The sequence below is a fragment of the Pungitius pungitius genome, chromosome 2 (genome assembly GCF_949316345.1).
Source record: "Pungitius pungitius chromosome 2, fPunPun2.1, whole genome shotgun sequence".
NCBI classification, from domain to species: domain Eukaryota; kingdom Metazoa; phylum Chordata; class Actinopteri; order Perciformes; family Gasterosteidae; genus Pungitius; species Pungitius pungitius.
The window spans coordinates 4,510,642-4,531,499 of NC_084901.1; the positions used below are offsets into that span (position 1 = coordinate 4,510,642).

At 45.1% G+C, this 20,858-nt stretch overlaps 1 protein-coding gene across 1 annotated transcript in view; it reads right to left on the minus strand.

Annotated features, from left to right (window-relative positions):
• col7a1l (collagen type VII alpha 1-like) overlaps nucleotides 1–12,435 on the minus strand; it is a 41,747-nt gene extending 29,312 nt beyond the window's left edge. The window contains exons 1-14 of the mRNA XM_062560027.1: nucleotides 12,244–12,435; nucleotides 8,737–8,921; nucleotides 5,642–5,822; nucleotides 5,339–5,498; nucleotides 4,039–4,132; nucleotides 2,857–3,030; nucleotides 2,554–2,714; nucleotides 2,186–2,315; nucleotides 1,987–2,103; nucleotides 1,694–1,849; nucleotides 1,178–1,294; nucleotides 950–1,096; nucleotides 732–851; nucleotides 389–547 (exon numbers count right to left, since the gene is read on the minus strand). Coding sequence (XP_062416011.1) covers nucleotides 389–547; nucleotides 732–851; nucleotides 950–1,096; nucleotides 1,178–1,294; nucleotides 1,694–1,849; nucleotides 1,987–2,103; nucleotides 2,186–2,315; nucleotides 2,554–2,714; nucleotides 2,857–3,030; nucleotides 4,039–4,132; nucleotides 5,339–5,498; nucleotides 5,642–5,822; nucleotides 8,737–8,812 — 1,792 coding nt within the window. The 5' untranslated portion in view covers nucleotides 8,813–8,921; nucleotides 12,244–12,435. The remainder of the gene's footprint in view (nucleotides 1–388; nucleotides 548–731; nucleotides 852–949; nucleotides 1,097–1,177; nucleotides 1,295–1,693; nucleotides 1,850–1,986; nucleotides 2,104–2,185; nucleotides 2,316–2,553; nucleotides 2,715–2,856; nucleotides 3,031–4,038; nucleotides 4,133–5,338; nucleotides 5,499–5,641; nucleotides 5,823–8,736; nucleotides 8,922–12,243) is intronic.
• Between the last annotated feature and the right edge of the window lie 8,423 nt (nucleotides 12,436–20,858).

The window sequence follows — 20,858 nt, forward strand, 5'->3', positions numbered from 1 at the left end:
CTGTCATCTTAAACACACCATTACACACATTTTGACCTGAGAGCTATTCAATACTATTAAGCCACCATTATTAATTGACGTTTCTCCTGTGGTTGTGTTCATTTTATTTTTAAATGTTGTACTTGCTGACCTCCAGTGAATTAACCTCTGAACCGTGTCCAGGGACAGAAGCTTTGAACGTGCCAATAAGTTGTGACATCGCAGCTGGGTACACTTTAAACAGAGTACACAAAGTTAAGCTTTTCAACCACGAGTCCAAGATCAAAACTAAACCCTGAGGACTTTTGTTTGTAAAGTCTTCAGCCTGATTGAAACCAGCATACTGGCAAAAGAAAAAGTCCATTATAGTCACCCATAAGCCTGCAGTGTTGGAGAGCTAGTTACTCACAGGTCCTGAAGGTGGCGCTCATCCCGGGTCCCACCGAAGGTCCAAACAGCACGTAGAGAGACAGGACGTACTCGGTGTCATGCGCTACGTTCTTCAGCTGGTGCTCGGTGGTGCTGCCATTCAGGGCCAACTGCCTGGGACGGTCCCGACCGATAAACTCTGCAAAACATGACCACATGTGACAGTACGGTCAACCTCACACTATTTTTTGTTTGTTCACACTTTAACACAAAACGGTCGATGAGATGCAACAGAAGAAGAAACCACCACACACACACCGAAGCTGTGCGAGGTAGACGAATCAAGAAGGATGAAAATGAAAGAAAGCAACAGTGAGAATCACCTGGGGTGGGTCCCCAGGCCAGTCTGTACCCGGTGGCCCCTGGCACACTGTTCCACGAGACAACGGCGCTGCTGGTGCTGACGGCGGACACCTTCAAAGTTTGCACTGCGCTGCTTTCCACTGGCAGACAAAGAGAGACAGACAGGAAAACGTGAAATCTAAACTAGTCTACGTCCATAGTTCTTCACCACTGCGTCCTGTGTTTTTGTCCTGGTTACATGTCTTGGCTTTGGTGGAGGTGATGGGCCCCTCAATGTCTCCAAAGATGGGGTTGATGGTGATGGTGTACTCAGAGGCCGAGTGCAGGCCCTGGATCATGTAGAAGTTAAAGTTGTCCCCGAGGTTTACGTTCTCTATGTGGCCGTCTGGAAGAACACACGCTCTCTAGTGTCACACTTCTTTTACACCTCCGTAACCAATTATGTAGCAAAGAGTGACTGCAGTACCTGGGGATTCCCATGTTAGACGATACCCCGAGGCCCCCTTAACTGACGCCCACCTCGCCTGGACAGTGTCTGTGGTGGCGTTTTGAACCAGGAACTTCTGAACTTGTACCAGCTTCACTGTGGAACACACACGTATCCAAATAATCACGTAGATATTTCCCTTTAAACAGTGACCAGAAAATCCAACGAGTGCTAAAGTCAAATTATTAAATCAGATGCTAAAAAAAGATGAATTCAAAGGAATGTAATGCAAACAAATGTAAGTTAATTTATTTCAAAGCTATATAGATATTTTAGATATTTATCCAGCGTACCATGACAATTGCTATCCTACTACAGTATACAGTATGTAATGAACATAATGAAGGTATTTTCTACAACAACATTACCACCCTGTGGATGTATTACGGTACTACAACTTGGTGTTATGGTTGTATTATACTGTGATGTCGTTCTGCATATATATACATATATATATATATAAACATATATATATATATATGTTTTCAAACTTACATGTTTTTCCCACTACTGAAACCATTTCACTTTGTCCTTGGTGGTAAAGAGCATAAATACTGATGGTATACTTCTTATCCTCTTCCAGGTTGTCAATCCTGTGAGAAGAGGCGTCACTGGGAAGCAAGTTCTCATAAATATATCCTGGTCGGTTGGCTGCACAGGAAAAACATCCAGAATATTACACGAAACATACATTTCGAGAACAATTCTTCATATTGACCAATAAAACCATTTTTCATTCTCGGCATTGTGTCTGGTCTACAAGTTGTAATAACGCGATGTTAGCGTACATCTCGGGATGAAGATCTTGAATCCGTCGAGCTTCCCGAGAGGATGCGTCCAGCCCAGGCGCAGAGAGAACAGGCCCTCCTCAATAACACGGAAGTTTAATACCTGAGGCAGAGGGGCTACAAGGCACATCATTGTCGATCCGGGAAAAAACGGGCAAACGTGCAGAAATGTGAGCCTGCCGTGGCGTGTGACGCTCACTTGTCTGGACGGTGATCGTCGCGGAGTCTCCCACGAGGCTCGGGTAGATGGCGTAGACCGTGAGGGAGTAGTCGGTTTTAGGGGTGAGCTCCGTCACCACCGCCGTGCTCACATCTGCTTTCAGGTCCACCTGTTACATACGGTGAGGGCAGCGGAATGGATGGAGCTCATGGAAATTGCACTGACACTGACTCGCTGCCTCTCAGGGCCGGTCAACAAAAAGCTAACATGCCGTCGTGGTCATTCGCAGTGTTGAAGAATCAAGGGATGTACGCTAGTGGATGTTTTTAGGTGGGGAAGAAAAATACTTATACACTCCAGTTACAGTGCGGCTGACTTCATCCTCAAGCACATGCGTAACCCCTCACTTGTCTCTGTTGCAGGGGGCCCCGTCCACTGGAGCTGAGAGGGTAGACCAGGAGACGATAGCCGGTGACATCTCCCGTGGCACGGCTCCATGTCAGCCGGAGGGAACTGTGAGCCAACTCGCTCACTTGCAGGTCTTTGGGGCCCACTACCGGTTCTTCAACTAGGATCGGGAGAAGGTACAGAAGGAAGGGTTGGGAAGAAAATGCATTAAAAAAAGATATGCTAGAATTAGCAATTAGTATGAGAAAAAATATATCTAAGCTTGTTATGAAAGAATAATGTGTGTGTGTGTGTTGGCTCACCAGGTGCAGAGGCCTTCACAGGTAGCGGTGGTTCAGAGGCAGTGAAACACACTCTGCGTGACAGTTTGGGAAGGACGCTATCGAGGAGAGCGTAGTCGGCGCTCAGTAAGATGTGCTCCTCGTGTGGCTTCGACACAATCCTCTGCAGCTCGGACTCATCGGCACCCCTGACACCTGGTCACAGCATAGGGACACGTAAACACAGCAGCACAAACCACACCCATGGAGAACAAGTGACACAACGAGTGTGACCTGCTCCAGATGTGGAATTCAAACGAGTGAATAGCAATTACAGAGCAATGATGTCCTTCGATTGACATTGTCTTTTTTTTTCTCCTACAGACAGCACCAGCGACAGCTGTGGCAATTTTGTACACTGATTTTTAATCAAGACAGGAGTTGAAAATAAATATACACAAATACCACAGACATATGCAGCCTTTACTTGATGAAGACTTGTCTGGGAGAACTGATTCACAAATGCATGTGTATGTGAAATCTGCACCTGATCAACGTGTCCTCCATGCCACCCTGGCTCTAAAGCCATATTGGTTTTTGCACTGGTAGATCACTCTGAGCTTCTCTGCGGGGGGGGGGGGGAGATGAACGAGAGGACTAAGCCGCAGTGTCAGAGGTGCAGACGGAGGACACCGACTCGTCTAATAAATAATGGCTGCGATTACCACACCGTCGGCTAATGAGCAGTAATTACTGCACTGCTCCCAGCCGAGGGGAGCGAGATGTCGGCTTGTGTCTGCGTGCATGTGTGTAGCAGGAAGAGGGAAAGGTGTGTGTCAGTGCACTTGTGGGTGAACGGCGGTGTGTATTCATGAGTGTGGGGGGGGGGGGGGGGGTGAGGATAAGGGAGCTTAGCTGATGCAAAGCACACTATGAGAAAGTGAACTTTTTACATACACAGTGTAGTAGCTGAATGCATATTTAGTAGACGTCGCTGTGTCTGACCAATGCACACACGGTGCGTGCACCTGCACTCCAGCACAGCACCAGAATCTCACACACACTCACAGACACTCACACTGTAGCCAGTGAATTCAAATGCAGGGCGTGACGTTCTGACTGCAAACACTGCAGATAAGCCTGGGCAGGGCTCGGATAAAATGCGAGGGGGCCGCTGTAGTGAGGGGCGTTGAAGGAATTCGCAACACCACCTTCCACACTCACCTACTGCAAAGAGAGAAATCCCATTGTCGGCTACTGCTCGGGCCGCGACATCGACCTGGTCGTCGGAACGTCCGTTTGTGATCATGACAGCAATCTGTACAAGAGGAACGGAGAAAAACGTATGCCAGGTCAATGAACTACTAATAAATACAGAAACATCTTTCTCACGTATAATTCTACACAGGGCCGGCGCTAGCCATTTGGGTGCCCTAAGCACAAATGCTTGGTGGTGCCCCCCCCCCCCAACCAACGAACCAACCAACCACCACCACCACCAAAGGAATAACAACCATTCAGAATGTCTTAGTTTGGTTCTCTTTATTCCCCAAATAACTTCTAAACATAAATAATTTACATAAACAAACATGAAAAGAAATAAATTATATAAAAGATAAAATGATAAATTATAAATACCAAATACCACCACAATTACCAAAAACGCAGATTTGGAACTGAACATTGTAAACGCAGAAAGTATTCAAGTATATAACCGTGTAAGTAATAATGTGCACATTTCTTCAGTAAGTACAAATAATAATAATAAAGTGCAAACTGCACAGTAGAATTTTACTTTACCATCTCTATAAAAGAGACCATTCTGCTATCCGATAGAAAAATATTACAAACATTTTCACTACCATCAGTTGTCAAAGGCCCTACAGAGGCACACGCCTGCATTTCCTAGCTGCAAAATCAGCTCTCAGGTCATATGACAGTTTCTGAGCCACGTCTCATTGATGCTGATGACAGCCAGACCACTTAAACGTTCCTGCCCCATTGATGAGCGCAGGTACGTTTTGATTAGTTTGAGCTTTGAAAAGCTTCGCTCAGCAGAGGCAACTGTGACAGGGAGAGTCAGTGCAATACGAAGAGCAATCCACAGATTGGGATATGCCTCTTGAAGCCGATTGTTATGCAAAAACGTAAATGATAACATAAAAAACAAATGATAACAGAAACGGTAACGGTAACAGAAACTTCAGGCGGCCCGCGGACGAGTACCGAATACGACCCACCGGCGGTCCGTGCGGACATTATGAGGCGAGTACATGTGGGCAGCCGGCCGCCCGGTGACCGCTAGCAACGGTCCTCACGACAAAGTTCGGGGACCCCTGATTTAAATAATTGTCTTAGCTGAGAGCGACGTACCCTCAGTTTGCTCAATATTATTCAACTGTAGGCGTATCCACTGTGTGGGAATGTTTACGGGTAGAGGAGAGCTTTTTCTAATGCAATCCACTCGGTACACGTAGCCCCCCCGGGAATTAGGGTTCACACCTCCCCGGTTGAAGCATCGTACCTTTGGGGTGTGGTCTCGACTTATGACGGGGCTGAACACTGGGTCAACCAGAAACTGGAGGGCATCGCCGGTCCTCCTGGATCCCCCCTCGTAGGGGAGGTCTTTGATGGCTCTGAGAACCTCCTCCACTGAGCTGTGGTCGGTCAAAGCAATCTGCATCCTACAAGGGGGAAAAAAAGATATAGGGAAGGCAAAACTGGATCAATTGGAAGGAATGGGGTAGCTAATAGAAACATTGTTTATTGTGTATTTTGTTTGGTTTTCTGAATAACATCAACGACAACATTTCTGTCGTTTTGTTACCTTGGCACGTCGCCAAAGACAGTGACTCCAAAGCGGACCCCCTCGTTGCCCATCACATTATCTTGGAATGAGGAGACGATGGTTGAGATGAAGGCTTTGACCGTGGTGAAGCTCGTCCTTCCCACACCCCACGACTCATCCACCAGAAAGACAATGTCCGCCTGCCCCACGGTCCGGCATGCTGAGGGAGGAGCGACGTGCGCGTTAGTGTGCGCTCCAACACCAAGTGGGTGAGGTGTAGGGCATCGGTGGCCGTGATCAGTCTCAGGTCAAATAAGTTTTAAGGGTATTTCAAAGTCAGGATTTTTTTTTTTAGGTTTAAAGGGCGAGGCTGGTAATTACTAACTGTTCCTATGCTGACCACTAGATGGCAGGCTTGTTCCATCATGAGAGGATTTTTCAGTCGCTCGCTTCTGTCATGCAGCCCGAGCAGCTCAAATCCCCATGAATGTTTAATGAGACACAAGTGAGCCAAAGAGACAATCAAAATTCTGAGCACTCCAGCAATAAAACTTTAGTACAGCGAAGAGGAGCGCTTAGAATAATAAGGTAAACACACCCGAAATCAGGGTCAGTCCCCTCGCTCGAGCAAACAAACGCTTTTAACATCAAGATCTGCTGAGTTTGGCGGGATTCAGACGCCTTTTAATGTGTTGTTAAAAAGCCAGAAGCACAGAAAAAGGGATGCTAATGCATTGCCTACACACACTCTCTCACGTACACACACACACACACACACACACTGGGTTTTGCAAACCCCTGCACATAATCCCACATAGATGTACTGTACTAGGAAACACACACACACACTCTTCACAGAAATCAGGTGCGTGTGCAAGTGCACTGTGAGTCAATATTCACGCATTACATAAGCAATAAACCACAGTGAGGACAGCATTGATTAGGCCCGTGAATAAGCGACAGGCACCGCCCGGTTTGTTCTGTAAGCGATAACTCAGCTTCTCTGCTGTCCTCTTTGTCATCGCAGAGCTTTCCCGCCTCTATTATAACGCCCTTTTGGCTGCAATCCCAGGATACACTGGGGTGGGGTGGGGGCATATGTCTCCAGGCCATGGCGACCTAACATTATGTTCTCACTCACATACATCTCAGTGCCACACACCAAGGACACACAGTACCCTTCTGGAGCTTTGTCTGGTGCTCGACGACTATCTCTGACCACATGAAAGCTTTATTTTCATATATCTAGCAGTGGTGGGTTCGTCACTGATGAGAAAACCCAGTTAAAACCGCTGATGCAGGATTCAACAACGTCTGTCACACACGTGTATAAACAGGACTCATTTCCTTCCAACATTGTTGAGACTTTGAGGAGGAAAGTAACTGGGGGCTGGTCTCAGAGAGGGGCGGAAAACCAGATCAATTATTGAGAGGTTGGTCTGTCTGGACAGGCAGTTGAGGACCACATGGCAAGGATGAGGATAAAATCACATGCTAAGGGATTAGAAATGTTTTTCTTGAAGGTTATCGATGTTGAAATCTCAAAGGTTGTGTACAGCTGTTAGACCATCGATCTACGCCTCAGATGTAGGTCACTGGACATTAACCCTAATGCTGCAGAAAATTCTACCATGACAGAAAATGCCCATGAGATAATTATGCACCGCTGCAAACCATCAGAGCGCCCAACTCAAAGGCTCAGATTTCATCCAAACAAATAGATGCAAAAGTGAATCTAAGAAGTTGAGAGAAGAAGGAAAAAAGATCAGATGAAGCTACAAAGTGCAGGATGGAGGACGCTGAAGGAAATGTGAAAAACGCACCATTCCTCCGAGACGTGTTTCCGGGGACATGCACCCGCCCCGCTGGGCTGTCAGGCTACTACTTCATCATCATTGTGTTGTGCATCACATTATAAGTAAATTCAGTCCATTATATAGTTATGGAGACAACCATTAACCGGCCGTAGTAAGTTAGCACACGAGAAAGATCGTATTGTCACATAACACAGGAATTAGTGTTATTTTTGAAAAATGAAGACCAAAACGAAAATTAGAGCAGAATGAATATTGGCTCGTTGGTTGACCAAAAATATATCTCCATGGTGACTGATAATGTTGCTCTGTGACTGCTAAATGTGTAAAAACAGTTTGACAACTTTATAAGGTCATACAAAGCCTGACAGTGCTGCCTGGTGCAGTTTTTAACCCACTGGACATTCTCTTGGCTGGTCTTTTAAAATGTCTAGTATATTTTCACAAGACTTTTAGGCGTTTATGACAACCTGACATTCAGTTTTTTTGGCGGTAAAAAAAAGCTCCACGGAGCCGGAAAGTCACTGAAAATTCACAATGTTTCCTACATTACACACAGGAATTTAATTAATTATTGATAAAAAAAGTCATTACTTACTAAACATTACTTTACGGTGTCAGTTGGCTCATTCATTTGAAACAGACCACATGCCTCTGCTTGTGTGCGTAATAAGAAACACTCGACCCTCGGGGTAATTTGACAATATAAGATAGCATGTGAAGTTAACTAACACTTATAATAATAAACAATGGGTAGTAAGTTAAATGGAAACAGTAGCCTCATATATGCCGATCGATTATTCATATCCTTCCGTAGTTGCTGCCCAACAACTTTACCGATCACTTTCCTGCCAACCACATTCCATTCAGTGGAAATCTAACTTTCTATTGGCTGATTGACCTTTCGGCAACAGCACCTGGGCGGCTAAAGTTCTGTACCTTGAAGACGGATTTGACAGGCAGGCGGCTATTTCCGTACGGTAGGCTACACGAGGCGAGCAGATGTTTAACAGGCTGGAGAGAGAGAGTGGAGCCGGGTTAGTGTCTGCCCAGCGTGCCAATCCATGTGTGCAGCTTTAATGACGGAGCACTCGCTCAGACTGTGTTCGGTGAGCACATGGCCCCTTTCTTTGGCCTGGGCATTCAAGTCGTCTGATTTTATAGGTCCGTGCACATTTCTGCCAAAAAAAACCTATTGTGTTGACTCAGAGTAAAACAACTGGAAGATTTTGAATGAAAATAGAGGAGAGGCATTTTCGACAAACTCTGTAATTGCGTTTTTGAAGCGTCTCCTTTGGGTGTCGGGTGGTCGAACGTTACCTTCGGCTTGTGCTGTGACGCTTTGATGAGAGAGAGAAAGGGACAGGAGAAAGATCCACACGGAGGAGCGGCCCATACTCTTCCTCCTCCGACCAGCAGCTCCTCCTCCCCTGCTCTCCTCTTCAAAAATTCCCTTCTTAAATTCCACTCCACAATCATCCACTACAGCTCTTGGGTTCTGTTATCTGAAAGCACACGGATGAATAGAGAGGGGGAAAAACATTCATTGGAGGCGCAAAAAGATAACATACAATCTGCCATTTTTAATTTGCAAAGTCCTTCTTAAATACCACCAGTAACACTGTTAAATAAATGTACACGGAGGGCCGCCTTAATACTTCATTTTGACATACACTGAAGACTTCCAGACATGCTGATAACAAATACACTTTACACTTCAGGTCAATAAAACCTCTTCACAAAAAGAGGTTGTGTGCAACTTTTTGGAATTATCCACACTACTAAAGCTTAAATACAATTATATTCTTTTTAAATCATTATGATTGTAAACATTTAGGCAAATAATCATCAGGTTAGCAGAATGTTGCATTCGCTCCCATCATTATGTGTACATTCCCTTCAAACAGTTTTACAAGAGATTCCAGTGACGCCCTTTAAAACGCCTATAAAAAAGGCATTTCAAACTGTTCTCAACCCAAAAGCAGTTAAAAGCAGTTATTAAGGAGTTTAAACATTATAAACACACATGCACGTTAAAGTCATAATAGGTTAAGACTGTCTTAAAAGGCAGCTTCAGTCAGTTCGAGTGGGTTCAAGGGAGCTCTTGTGTGAGTCTACATCTGCAAAACGTATTCAAAGCTCTGAACGATGTGCACAGTGTGTCTAATTAGTTCCCATCTGCCCCTCTGTCATGTTTTGTGTGACACCAGAGTGACTTTGTGGTAAATAGGAACCGTGTGAATTATCTGCAATTTTCTATATACAGTGGGACCATGTTTTTTTTATTTATTTTTTTTACATGTGTGATGAATGGAGATGGTCTTTGGCAGCATTTCAAAGAAATGACAAGGGTACATTTAGACGGATGGGTCGGTGAAAGCACAGTTGTTCTTCACAGCAATCTACTGTCGACAAAAAAAGAGTGAAGGTCCAGTGGCTCTGCGGAATACAGAAAAACCTCCACTTCTTCTTTCATGACAGACAGATGTAATGTCAGGTGTGCATGAATGATATTTGCACTTAGTTATTCGAAACAGAGTGGATGCCGTCCTATTGAAACGTGGCCTCCTTTACCAGACCTGCACCTTGCAACGTTCCACATAAAAGCAAGAAGCGAAGTATACAGCGATAATGCTAACCTCGTGTATCAATAGAAAAAGCTACAACAACATGCTGTTAAATGAGCGTAATCAACGCTTAAGTAGAGTAAATCCAACTTTCAAAACGCCCCGTCGAAGGAATTATGCAGCGGTAACGGATTATCCCATTTGAAATGAACCTCCATCATGGAGCAACGCGTTCAAAACGCATTAACTGTGATCTCAGGAACAGTTTGAGCTGGTGTGGTTTGCATTAGCCCGACTCCCACACAAGTGTGCATGAGTGGCTCCGCGTCTGTGCTTTATGTGCATTGCGTTTTGCAAATTCACAAACAAGATATCAAAGAGAAATCTGCCTTCACTAAACACGAGATGAAAATATTCACAGCGATCAAGCTATCCGCCAGCACATCACTTCAAATGTTTCCTCATTAGAGCATGTTTTAACCATAAATGAACATGATGAAGCACTAAAAAAAATACATCAGATCAATGTGAAACAATTGAAATTCCATTAAGCTCCTCAGTGTAATTTGACCACCTGTTCCGAGTCTGACAAAGACCGAATGGCTTAAGGCTGACTGGTTTACTACCTCTGCAGATGCAAGTGATAGCTGGCTGAGCTCAAACTCGAATGTTTCACAGCCAGAAACCCCCCCCCCCCCCCCCCCACATACCAATGCAGATCTAAGATCTGTCTCAGCATGTATCTTCTTATTACTGAATCGCGCTGCAGAGAGATGATGTTTCGATGAATGACGGCGAGTGCAAAGGTGCACACATTCTCTTCTCACAGCTTTTCCTACAGCGTTTTTTTTTTTTTTTTTTTTTAAATAGCTTTGCACGGTGTTCATCAAAAGCAGCGGGGAAAAAGGCTTAAATACGCTGAGATTATTTTTATTACTTTTCTATGTCGTCGTCGTAGGCCAAAGGCGGCGGAGGTTTCACGAGGCAATACATCAGATAAATAAATGACTTCGTCCCAATGATTGTGAAAAGATCCACTGAAGTTAAAACGTGACCAACTTCTACAGAAATGTCAATAGCAGTACGGGTCTGGGGCCCATGCCAGCACCTCTGTTTCGAGCTAAATGCTAATGTTTGGAGGTTTGCACTGATGCTGCAAACCTCAGCTCATACCAGACTCCCCTCAATATGTCCTACAAGCCCAAGATATAGGCACACATTGTGCTTGCAATGATCCCACATCAAAACAAATGTGCGCAGCGCTGCCTCCATCACTCACGCCAGGCTGGGATCACAGGCACTTTGTCCAGAGCATTGTGAGTCCGAGACCTGCAGTTCATCACCTCCCCGAGAGCATGAGATGACGTTGCAAAAAGGAAGTTTGCTGTCCCTGGCCCTGACACACGCGCTCTCGCTCCCACATCGCGCGCCCCGCAACTCCACGTCAGCTATTTCTACATAATGACATTTTCCACCTCACCACTTCACAGGACGGATTATCCCCCGTAGGTGAGAAACTGCTAACAGTGGAAAGGTGCACACACACGCACAGCTCAGGACCACGGCGTACGATAGCCGAGGACAAACCACGCGCAAACAAATTCAAGCATGCACACACACACACACACACGCACACAGCATACTGTCTTTATGTCCCTTTGCATTTACACTGAGCCAAAACAGGCAAGTCGAAGCATGGGAAAGGAAAAAATCCACAGCTCACTCGACATAGTTTCATCTCCTGCTATTACAAAAGTCCTGTTGTTTTCTTGTTATCCTTGGCTACACTAGAGCTGACACGAGTGTGAATAATGTCTCCTTTATATGCCCCGGTGCTGTTTGGAGGAGTAACACAGTTGCATTGACTTCTGCGAGAGAAGCAGAGTGCACGTGCCAAAGACAAACCCATTCATGCATGCAGGACGTCTGCACTGCGTGGGCTGTGAATCTGTTCTTAGATGGAGTGGCACATTTGGAGACAAGTGCTGTAACTTATCACTTGAGGGCAATTCAGGCAGCAAGAAAATGGACAAACGACAAACACTGATATCACTCAGTGGTGCTGTTTGAGGAGGAATTATACTTAATGAGCAGCAGTAAAGGCTCAGTGTAAAAGGCGCTGGCCTAAGTCCACACACACTGTGGAAAGGGTATCTGGACAGTTAGGGATTTAAAACTCTCAGTAAAGCGCCATTAAAGTGCAGTTAAAGTTATGGAGTTTGACTTGGGCCCAAAACTGGGAACACACAATCTCACTTACCAGTGCGTCCAAATGAATCATTGTCGTCTTCCCAATCCAGGCGACCTCTCCACGGTCAAAGGTGGGTGGGGGAGAAATATCCTCTAAAATACACAAAAAAAAGATTCATCCAAGTCAATGGAGAAAAAAAAATCTGGGATTGATAATCCTGTAGACGGCCGCTATCAGAGATTATCGATCATTTTACGTGAGAATCAATGTGCATAACTGTGTGTCTGTGAGAGAGAGAGAGAGGAGGTGGGTGTGTCTGAATGTGTGTGAGAGGGGATGAATGATAAAGACTTTCGTTCCTAAGATCTGATGTAGCACAGAAAAGTTCGAGAAGAGGGGAGGCTACAGCTGTTACCTGTTGGCTCAGAGAGAGAGAGAGAGAGAGAGAGAGAGAGAGAGAGACCGAGGCAGACGGGTAGAGAGACGTAGGGGGGGGGTCACCGGTGAGCTTTGACCTACTACTGCTCTGAAGTACATGTGTTTAGTGAATGGAGGCAGCTAAGCTTTCACCTCAGGGTAACATAGTAAGCAGTTCAAACCACGAAAAGAACTTTTAAGTCTGTGATTACCTACAATCATACAGTAAGTTCAATATAAAACACAAACACACATTGGCTACACACATAGAATAATCCTTGGAATAATTTTCAAGATCCGACACCTTTGCCAACCTATTACTGCTTGTTTTTAAGATTTAGCAATAAATACTCAGTTTAAAAACTTGCTACACAATATTCCATTCATCGATACGAGAGATTATGTATTTATCCGACATCAAAGAGGCAAGATTACGCATCATAAGAGCACCAAACACAGCCAAGATCTTGTTGGAGTTGTTGTATTCCTCACATACCTCTGTAATAAAGGTGCGTACACTCACATGTAAACAGCTAAAACAGAAAGAAGAAGCAAGGTTTATAAATCTGTCACGTTTTACAAGTCTTTGTGTCGAGGGGCATCGGGTCGCCTTCGATGGTGGACTCCAGGAATGTGGTGACTAGTTTAATTGGGTTTAGCCAGCTGTCAGTCTCGACATGCCGTAACTCAACACACACACACGCACACACACACACACACACACACACACACACACACACACACACACACACACACACACAGTCTTAAGATGGGGACAACAGTGGATCGGGGTTGAGATACAGAGGTATTTATATAAGGATGTGAGCGTATGTTCTCTATACCACCTACATTTAGAAAATGATGACATACGTAATACGTCCTTATTATTATTGACAGAATAGTCTTCATCTCCATTCATCATACACAATGACTTGTTTGCAGTAGCTACTCTAAACAAAGATGAAGAAAGCATGAGTGCATATTAATATACAAAACACACAGACCTAATAAACTACAACAATTAACCCAGAAGCAAAGATTGAACATCTAGCCTTGTCTTAAGTACATTTGCTATAAATGGACCAGAAATCCCCCCCCCCCCTTGATGAGTCATAGCCGGATACTTCCCAGGTGTCACATATAGTGAAAATATTTCAATTCCTCGAAAAAAAGTGCATGTTTTGAATTCAACACCACTGACACACGTGTCTTTCCTAATGTTCCCTCTGCCTTCTTAGGGGATAAAGTCGTAAAAACTGTGGTGGTGTTCTCTGGTTTGGCCTCGGGGTCGTCTGAGTTAGGTGCTGACCCGCCGCTGACCCTCAGCATATGTTAAGGAGGTGCAGGGGGGGGCATTAAATCAGGTCCACTCTCGCTAGAAGGTCAAAGGTGAGCGTCTCTCTCTCTCTCTCTGTGCATGTCTCCCTCCGTATAGCACAGTAGTGTCCTCTGGTATTGAGGCTCGGTGTGGTGAGAAGTTTAAAAGCCTCGATACTGGCTGAGCTTTAAAGAGGAGAACAGCGTAGCTGCAGAGAGCGTCTTTACCAGATCAAAATCCCACGCTGACTTAGTGACATCATGGGTGAAAAAGACCCAACTGTCTTTCAGCAGCAGGTGTGATTAGAGATAAAAGGTGTTTTGGACATGTTGGGGGTATTCAGACGGGAAATATTAACAAGCCTTGACTCAGCTAATTGCCCCCCTTCTCCGAACGGGCCCTTAATCCCCCCCTAGTCGGGGTGCCAGCACAAAAGTGAGGTTTGATTAAATTCACGCTGTAGGCAAAGCACAACACAATCAGTGTGCGTTGGGAGTCAAGAGAAAGAAGACGAGGGAGAATTAAAACAAAGCAACAAAAGCACAGTGAATTAGCAAACCCATCGGGGGTTGAGAAGGCAGGTGATGACGAGGTGGGTTCCTGTGGCTGAGGAGGGAGAACGGAGGGAACATGAGAGTAAAAGACACGCGTGTCTGCACACGGCAATGTGTGTCAATATTTGTGTGTGTGTGTGTGTTTGGGTCCTTGTTAATTCGGGACAACTTTTCTTCCAAAATGCAGATGGAAAATAAAAGAACTGGGCAGACATCTTTTTTTGTGACAGTTTCATTGAAAAAGCCATATCAATTTTATAACTACTGCGTTACTGCCGAGGCCACTGATGATGTACAAAATGGAGGTACAAGTGAGTATAATAACGTATTAATATTCTGTTCGGAGAAGTTGGGGTCATTCACCATTCATGCCTCGTGGCGGCTTTTCAAGGAGTTTCTACTTCTAATTTAATGAAATACAGATTTAATGCCTTTCTGAAATCTTCATTTCTCCTCCTTTTTTTTGCTCCACTGGTTCCATTACAGAGGTTATGAAAATCAAACATTACTTTAGCCGCTGGTTGTAAGGCACTCTGTTAATTGTGCAATTTCTCACATGGAACTTTAATCATGTAAAGTTGAGGCTTTCAGTTTTAAATTGAGAATTGATTATTTCTTCATACAGCATTCCCTGTACAATCGCTGGGTATATTACAGTAAGATCATGAGCTCCAGCTAAAAACGGAAATGTTATAGTGTTTTCCTCGGGAATGTATTTGTAACTCCAATCTCAACCTTGACCACCTACACTTTGCTAGGTTTTATAATTAAACTTTCACAATCAAGACACGTCACCTGCTGCTGTAGCGTGAAATCAGACCCGGTTGCTAGATTTATCCTGCTGGCATTTCATTTGCACTGCTGCCTCCTTTTCTTTTTTTTTGCGTGGCGCTAATGTAACTATTGATAGACTGACAGCATGCGATGTGTGCCAGACGTGTTTGGTGCTCGCCTCGGCCTCTGCTTTGATGCCCTCGGTGTTGCTGCAGGGCTTTTTGGAGTTTCACAGCGGGGAAGACGGGGCAGTCCGTCTCTTGGCCGGAGGCTAATGTAACTGTGATTGTCATCCATGAACCAGACAAGCCGGGCAGGGCGCCCGCTGCTCGCCAGCTACAAAAAGCTCGGCCGCTTGTGCCGAGGCCTTCCAGCAGTACGGAACATAAGACCGCTTGCGCGCACGCAAAGCGCACACACGCAGTACACAACACAAACAGGATGAGCCACGGTGCGCACAAGACAGACGCAACCTAAAGTGCACACAAAAATCTTGTGTACAGACTCTGCAGCTTGCCTCATGCTGACAGTTTTTGTCACGGTGAATTCATTCCACGAACCGTGCGACTTCCCGTCTCCGGGCTGAGACACGGGGGGGGGGCGGGGGACGGGGGGCTGTCATGGCAACGGTAGATCAACAGCGGCTTTCGGCGTGATGCGCTGGTTTGTTGGGACGAGCATCAGAGGGTTGAGATGCAGCAGAAGCCGGGGCTGAAAGAATTAGTCATGAGCGTGTGTCCAATTAGCTCTCTGAGGCCCACAAAGGCTGTCCGAGTAATGGACGGAACCCGCTGCCTTCGCTTCACACACGACTTCACTGCGAAACCATTCAACACGAGGAGAGAGCGAAGGGATACACGTGTAGAAATATGTGCCAATGAGCTCATACAAACAAAAATGTTGGACCCGCAAATGAGATGAAAGCTTTTGTCAACGTTTTTGCAAGTTTAAACCTAGAGATTCATATCTGTGTATAACACAATTGTACATAATGTATGTTATTAGGACATAATGTCTAGATTAATTAAAACCACGTAGCTTGTTTAAAACATTGGAAAATGAGAAGCTGAAGACGATGTAGCAACTGTAATGTGAAATGCACGTCTCGAACGCACAGAGAAGCTCGGAGGGATCTTGTCTGTTGATAACAAAAACGACCCTATCTATCTCAGGACTGATGAGTGTGTGTCTGGCCCAGGGAGATGCTTCACATGCATGAGGGGTTGTTAGGAACTAGGCAACCACTGAAGGTCAAAGGGCAGCAGCTGGCCACGATGGCCTTCTGAACCTTTCGCAGACCGCAGAGACAGAAACGGAGGGAACGAGGGTCGGAACTGGAGATTAAGTTTACTGCTGATGGAAATGTTTCCATCACCTTCTCAGCTCAAAGGAGAGGAGGAATCAAGTTGCATGAGGTCATGCCCGGATTTCAACTCACCCTCTCGGTCTGCAGACGCTGCTCAAAAAGGGGATTTGAATCAACTTGTTCAAGCAGTGTCTAAAGAGATCTTGATGTGTGCATACGCGATGACGCTTTGCCCTGAGGGAGAAATCTAAAAATCTACTTCATGAATTTATCAAGTAATTTTTCATGACACATCCATTCAGGGCGCCTGCTCGCTCCACGCCACAGACTCGTACCGACTCCACAAAATACGGAGCAATGGAGATGCTGACTTACAGATGCAGGCGCTTTTTTTTTGAAAATACTGTTCAAATGCGTTCAGTTAACGCATTTGAACAAAAATCTATGAGAGTACATCTGTAGACAGAATTGAAAATGTGTCGAGGTGAATGCTTAACAACCTTTGTGCAACACGTCAGGCAGAAAATGACAGAAAACCTTTTTGTGGTAATTGTTGTGTCGGAGTTTTGCATTTATGTTGACGCTGATAAACAGAGTTAAGCATCCAGATTTTGTTCTGTGTATTAGACAACTCGCATATTTCTATTCACAAGTCTGCCGCCCAGCTAACCCAGAGGTTGAATGTGTATACTGATCCCTTGAAAAAACACTCGGTCTTTATTGAATTGAAAGATGGTTTAGTTATAAAGGTTATCTTGTCAAAGGAGTTTGCTGCAAGACTTGTGATGTTGGGCTTTTTCTGCTCTGCTAAACCTAATCCAGCTTTGGGGAGCAGAGCAGAACTGAATTTAACGGAGTTTGCAGTGTAGGAAGTGTGAAGGACAGTAACAGTTCACTCAGGTATGCAGCATAGCCCCATTAGACCAGGACCATGTAAGACGACATTAGCTCAGTTTGGCTGAATGTTATGAACAACGAATCCCATGAAAAGACCTTAAACCCAATGGTTCTTACTGATGAAATATATTTCTAAAGGTACAAAGTGTTAGAGTATTAATATACAGCAGCAAACAGCTATTTGCAATAGAAACAAATAATGGAGTCATTTCTACTTGAGCAGAGGATGAAGTCACACATGTGACTCCGCTGGTGGCTCAAGGCCGTTGATCGTACTTTGGTTATCACTGAAAACGCCGTCCTGACCCACGTCGTCGTTGCCGAAGCGTAATGCCCACCCTGCCCTTCCCCAGAGAGAAACACTTGCCTTGTCACTGTTACCACTGATTGCGCTGTTAGCGCTGTTAGCGCTGTTAGCTACTAGCCGGTTGCCTGGATATCTCAATGCTGAAAGACGTGTGCAGGCAACAGATATGATGGCATTTAAAAAATAAAAAAAAAAGCATGGCAACTAGTTATTACCGGTAATCACTCAAGCGGGAACAAGTTGTTTTCAGAGATGGATAATCAGAGCACCAGTTGATATCGGGGTACCGTGCATGCTGCATAAGTATGCACTCTGTCATCGGTCGGGCTCGGAACTTTGTGGAATGTGTCTTCTTGCGTTTGACAACATTAGATGTTGGCCACAGCCTAGAGATGATGCAAACACACACACACGCACGCACACACACACACACACACACACAAGCAGAGACATGTCTGCTGTATGTCTGTTGAGATCAGGTGATTGGACCTCTGTGGCAGTACTCAATGGAATGGAAAATGGCCTGGGGGGCGTTGTGTGTGTGTGTGTGGAGGGGTGGAGGGGGGGGGGGGGGGGGGGTCTATAAAAGTAGCAGCTTCATGTGCATTATACAAGTGTTCACATAATAAATTCAGGAAAGTAGTTGTTTTGCATTTAAATGTGGCAGCCAACGGACAGCTGGAGAGGTAAATGTGGTTCAACAACACAGACAAAAAGTTAGTAGCACGATTACGAACATTATCTACGACCCGCCGTGTGTTTTCGTTAACTGCACAAGGGTTGCCATTTAGTACCCTTTACAATGTTCACATTTTATGGAAACATAAAATAAATAGAGATGAACAAAAGCCCACATGCCCCCTTGCATCCATCAAACCCTGCTCACTAAACTCCAGTTAGATCATAAATATATCAGAGCTTGAGCATGTGGTGGAGTGGAGGATTTCAAAGGGGGCCACCTTGGGGTCTTCATAACAGTCACATGACCTTTTGTCCTCACAATTCACCTCCTTCTCCTCCCTCTGCTGTCTATTTTGACGCTCACTCCCGCTCCATCTACTGCCCTTTGAAATTCCCCTCTTTGGTCTAATTTAATATGCATGACACAATTTATGTGCATAACAATTTGTTGCATAGTCAGAGGCTCTTCATACGAAGAGAGAATATTCAGTGGATCGCCCGACTTCACGGGAAGTGAACTGTGGGCGTAACGAGGCAACTTTTGGTAAATGAGAAGCTGGGAATAGGCAGTAAAAGCTGGAGATACAATGACAGAAGAAGACGAGACGCTAACGACAATAGCATAAAGAAGCTGGAGTAACAACTTGAGTGGGTCTGAAGGAAAAAGCATGAAATACGAACCCTAATGGGATCATGAACAGTGGGGGGGGGGGGGACAGGGTGCACAATAAGAAAAAAATGAATGATGTTTATTGCTAACACATGGTGTGTCTGTGGTGTGTCTTGCTTTCACTGTGTGGTTGAGCACTCCTCACGGGAGATGCAAGAGTGGGAGGCACGAGGAGATGGAGACTACACCAGCAGCAGAATGAGACAAACACATGGAGAGAAAACGGGGTGAGGGAGTCAGAAACACGACAGGGCAGAAGAACGAGTGAGATGGCGATATGGAGGTTTTTGTCATCACCAACCTTAACCTGGGTTAAGTGAGTTCAAAGGTCAAGAACCCATAGAAAAACAAATCCAATACAGATTCAAACAGACAGACAGTGAAATCCTACCTGCCTTTAAATCCCAGAACACACTCAATCTCCTTTTCCTTCCCCTTTCTGAGCCGAGCTGGCTCGGGGGCCTTAAGGCTGCCGTACCATGGCTTCCAGGTGAGGTTAGCCCCCCCCCCCGTCTTGTTGCAGTAAGGGTGTTTGTCTGTGCATGTCCGACACCTTCACCTACGGAGACCTCGCTCCGCTGCTGAGCAGCCTGAGGGAGGCTTTAGAAGCCTGAGAAAGACACACGGAAAATAAATGAGTTAAGGCTTCTTACCGTTGGCCTTTTGGACATTATTTGTCACTTCCAATGTATGCAACCTTAGTTGGTGTCACCTGTAAGCTGCAGTGTATTTGATGTAGTGAATCCCTCAATTCATTCGTGACATGGTGAAAGATAAAAAGAAGAATTAAAGTACACTAAAGGATGAATTATTGCTTAAGCTCTCGATAAAAGGAATCCATTAGAGGGTTGAACTAAATTTCATGTATTTTGGATTATAGGGTTAGATCAGAGTATCAGAATCTGCCATGTTGACAAGATGTGAACGATGTAAGCTGGTGGAAGCTACTCTGTTCTCTATCCAACAGTGACATCATTTGTTTACCAGCACCTCTAAGGCTCACTAATAAACCCACATCATCTCATTTGTTGAATCCAGTCGAACCCTGGCCAGGCTAGCGGTTTCCTCTGCCTCTACGCTAAGCTCGACGTTTCTATCCTTGACCGACAAAAACAGCCCTGAAAACATTCTGTCCTCCTTAAAAACTGTGCATTTGGTCTCTTGGTAATATGTGAAAGTCTGCTCTGTTTAGTTACTGAAGCTGCTCTGTTGAAATTACCCACCAAAACCGGAGGTTCAAAGACAAACCCAGCATGACCAATTAGTGCATAAATAACCGGTAAATGAATGCGGGCCAAGCATTCGTTGGCTCCTCAGAGTATATCGATGAATGGCGAGTTCCTTAGTATGCGCTGTGTATTGATTATCGCAATTAAACACTATGGCGCTTCTATTATCTGTACAGAGTGTCTTTAATTACACTAGAGAGCAAGAGGAAGGGTGAAGGAGGAGCGAGAGAGTCAGTCAAAGAGAGAGAGAGAGAGAGAGAGAGACACCATACAGATAGATAGATGAAGCGAGACACTGCACCAAACTAATTAAAACAGAAACTTTTTGTTTCGGCAAGTTGACGGGGAATGAATCTGGCAGGGAATTAATCTATCCGCAGGGAACACAGTCAGTTACACACACACACACACACGTACGTGTATAGGGAGGCGCATTGCAGTGTGCCGTTGCCATAGTTACTTCGCGTGGCGCCGCATCATGCGGCAGAGATAATGCAGAGGTGTGTGTGTGTGTGTGTGTGTGCGCCGTGA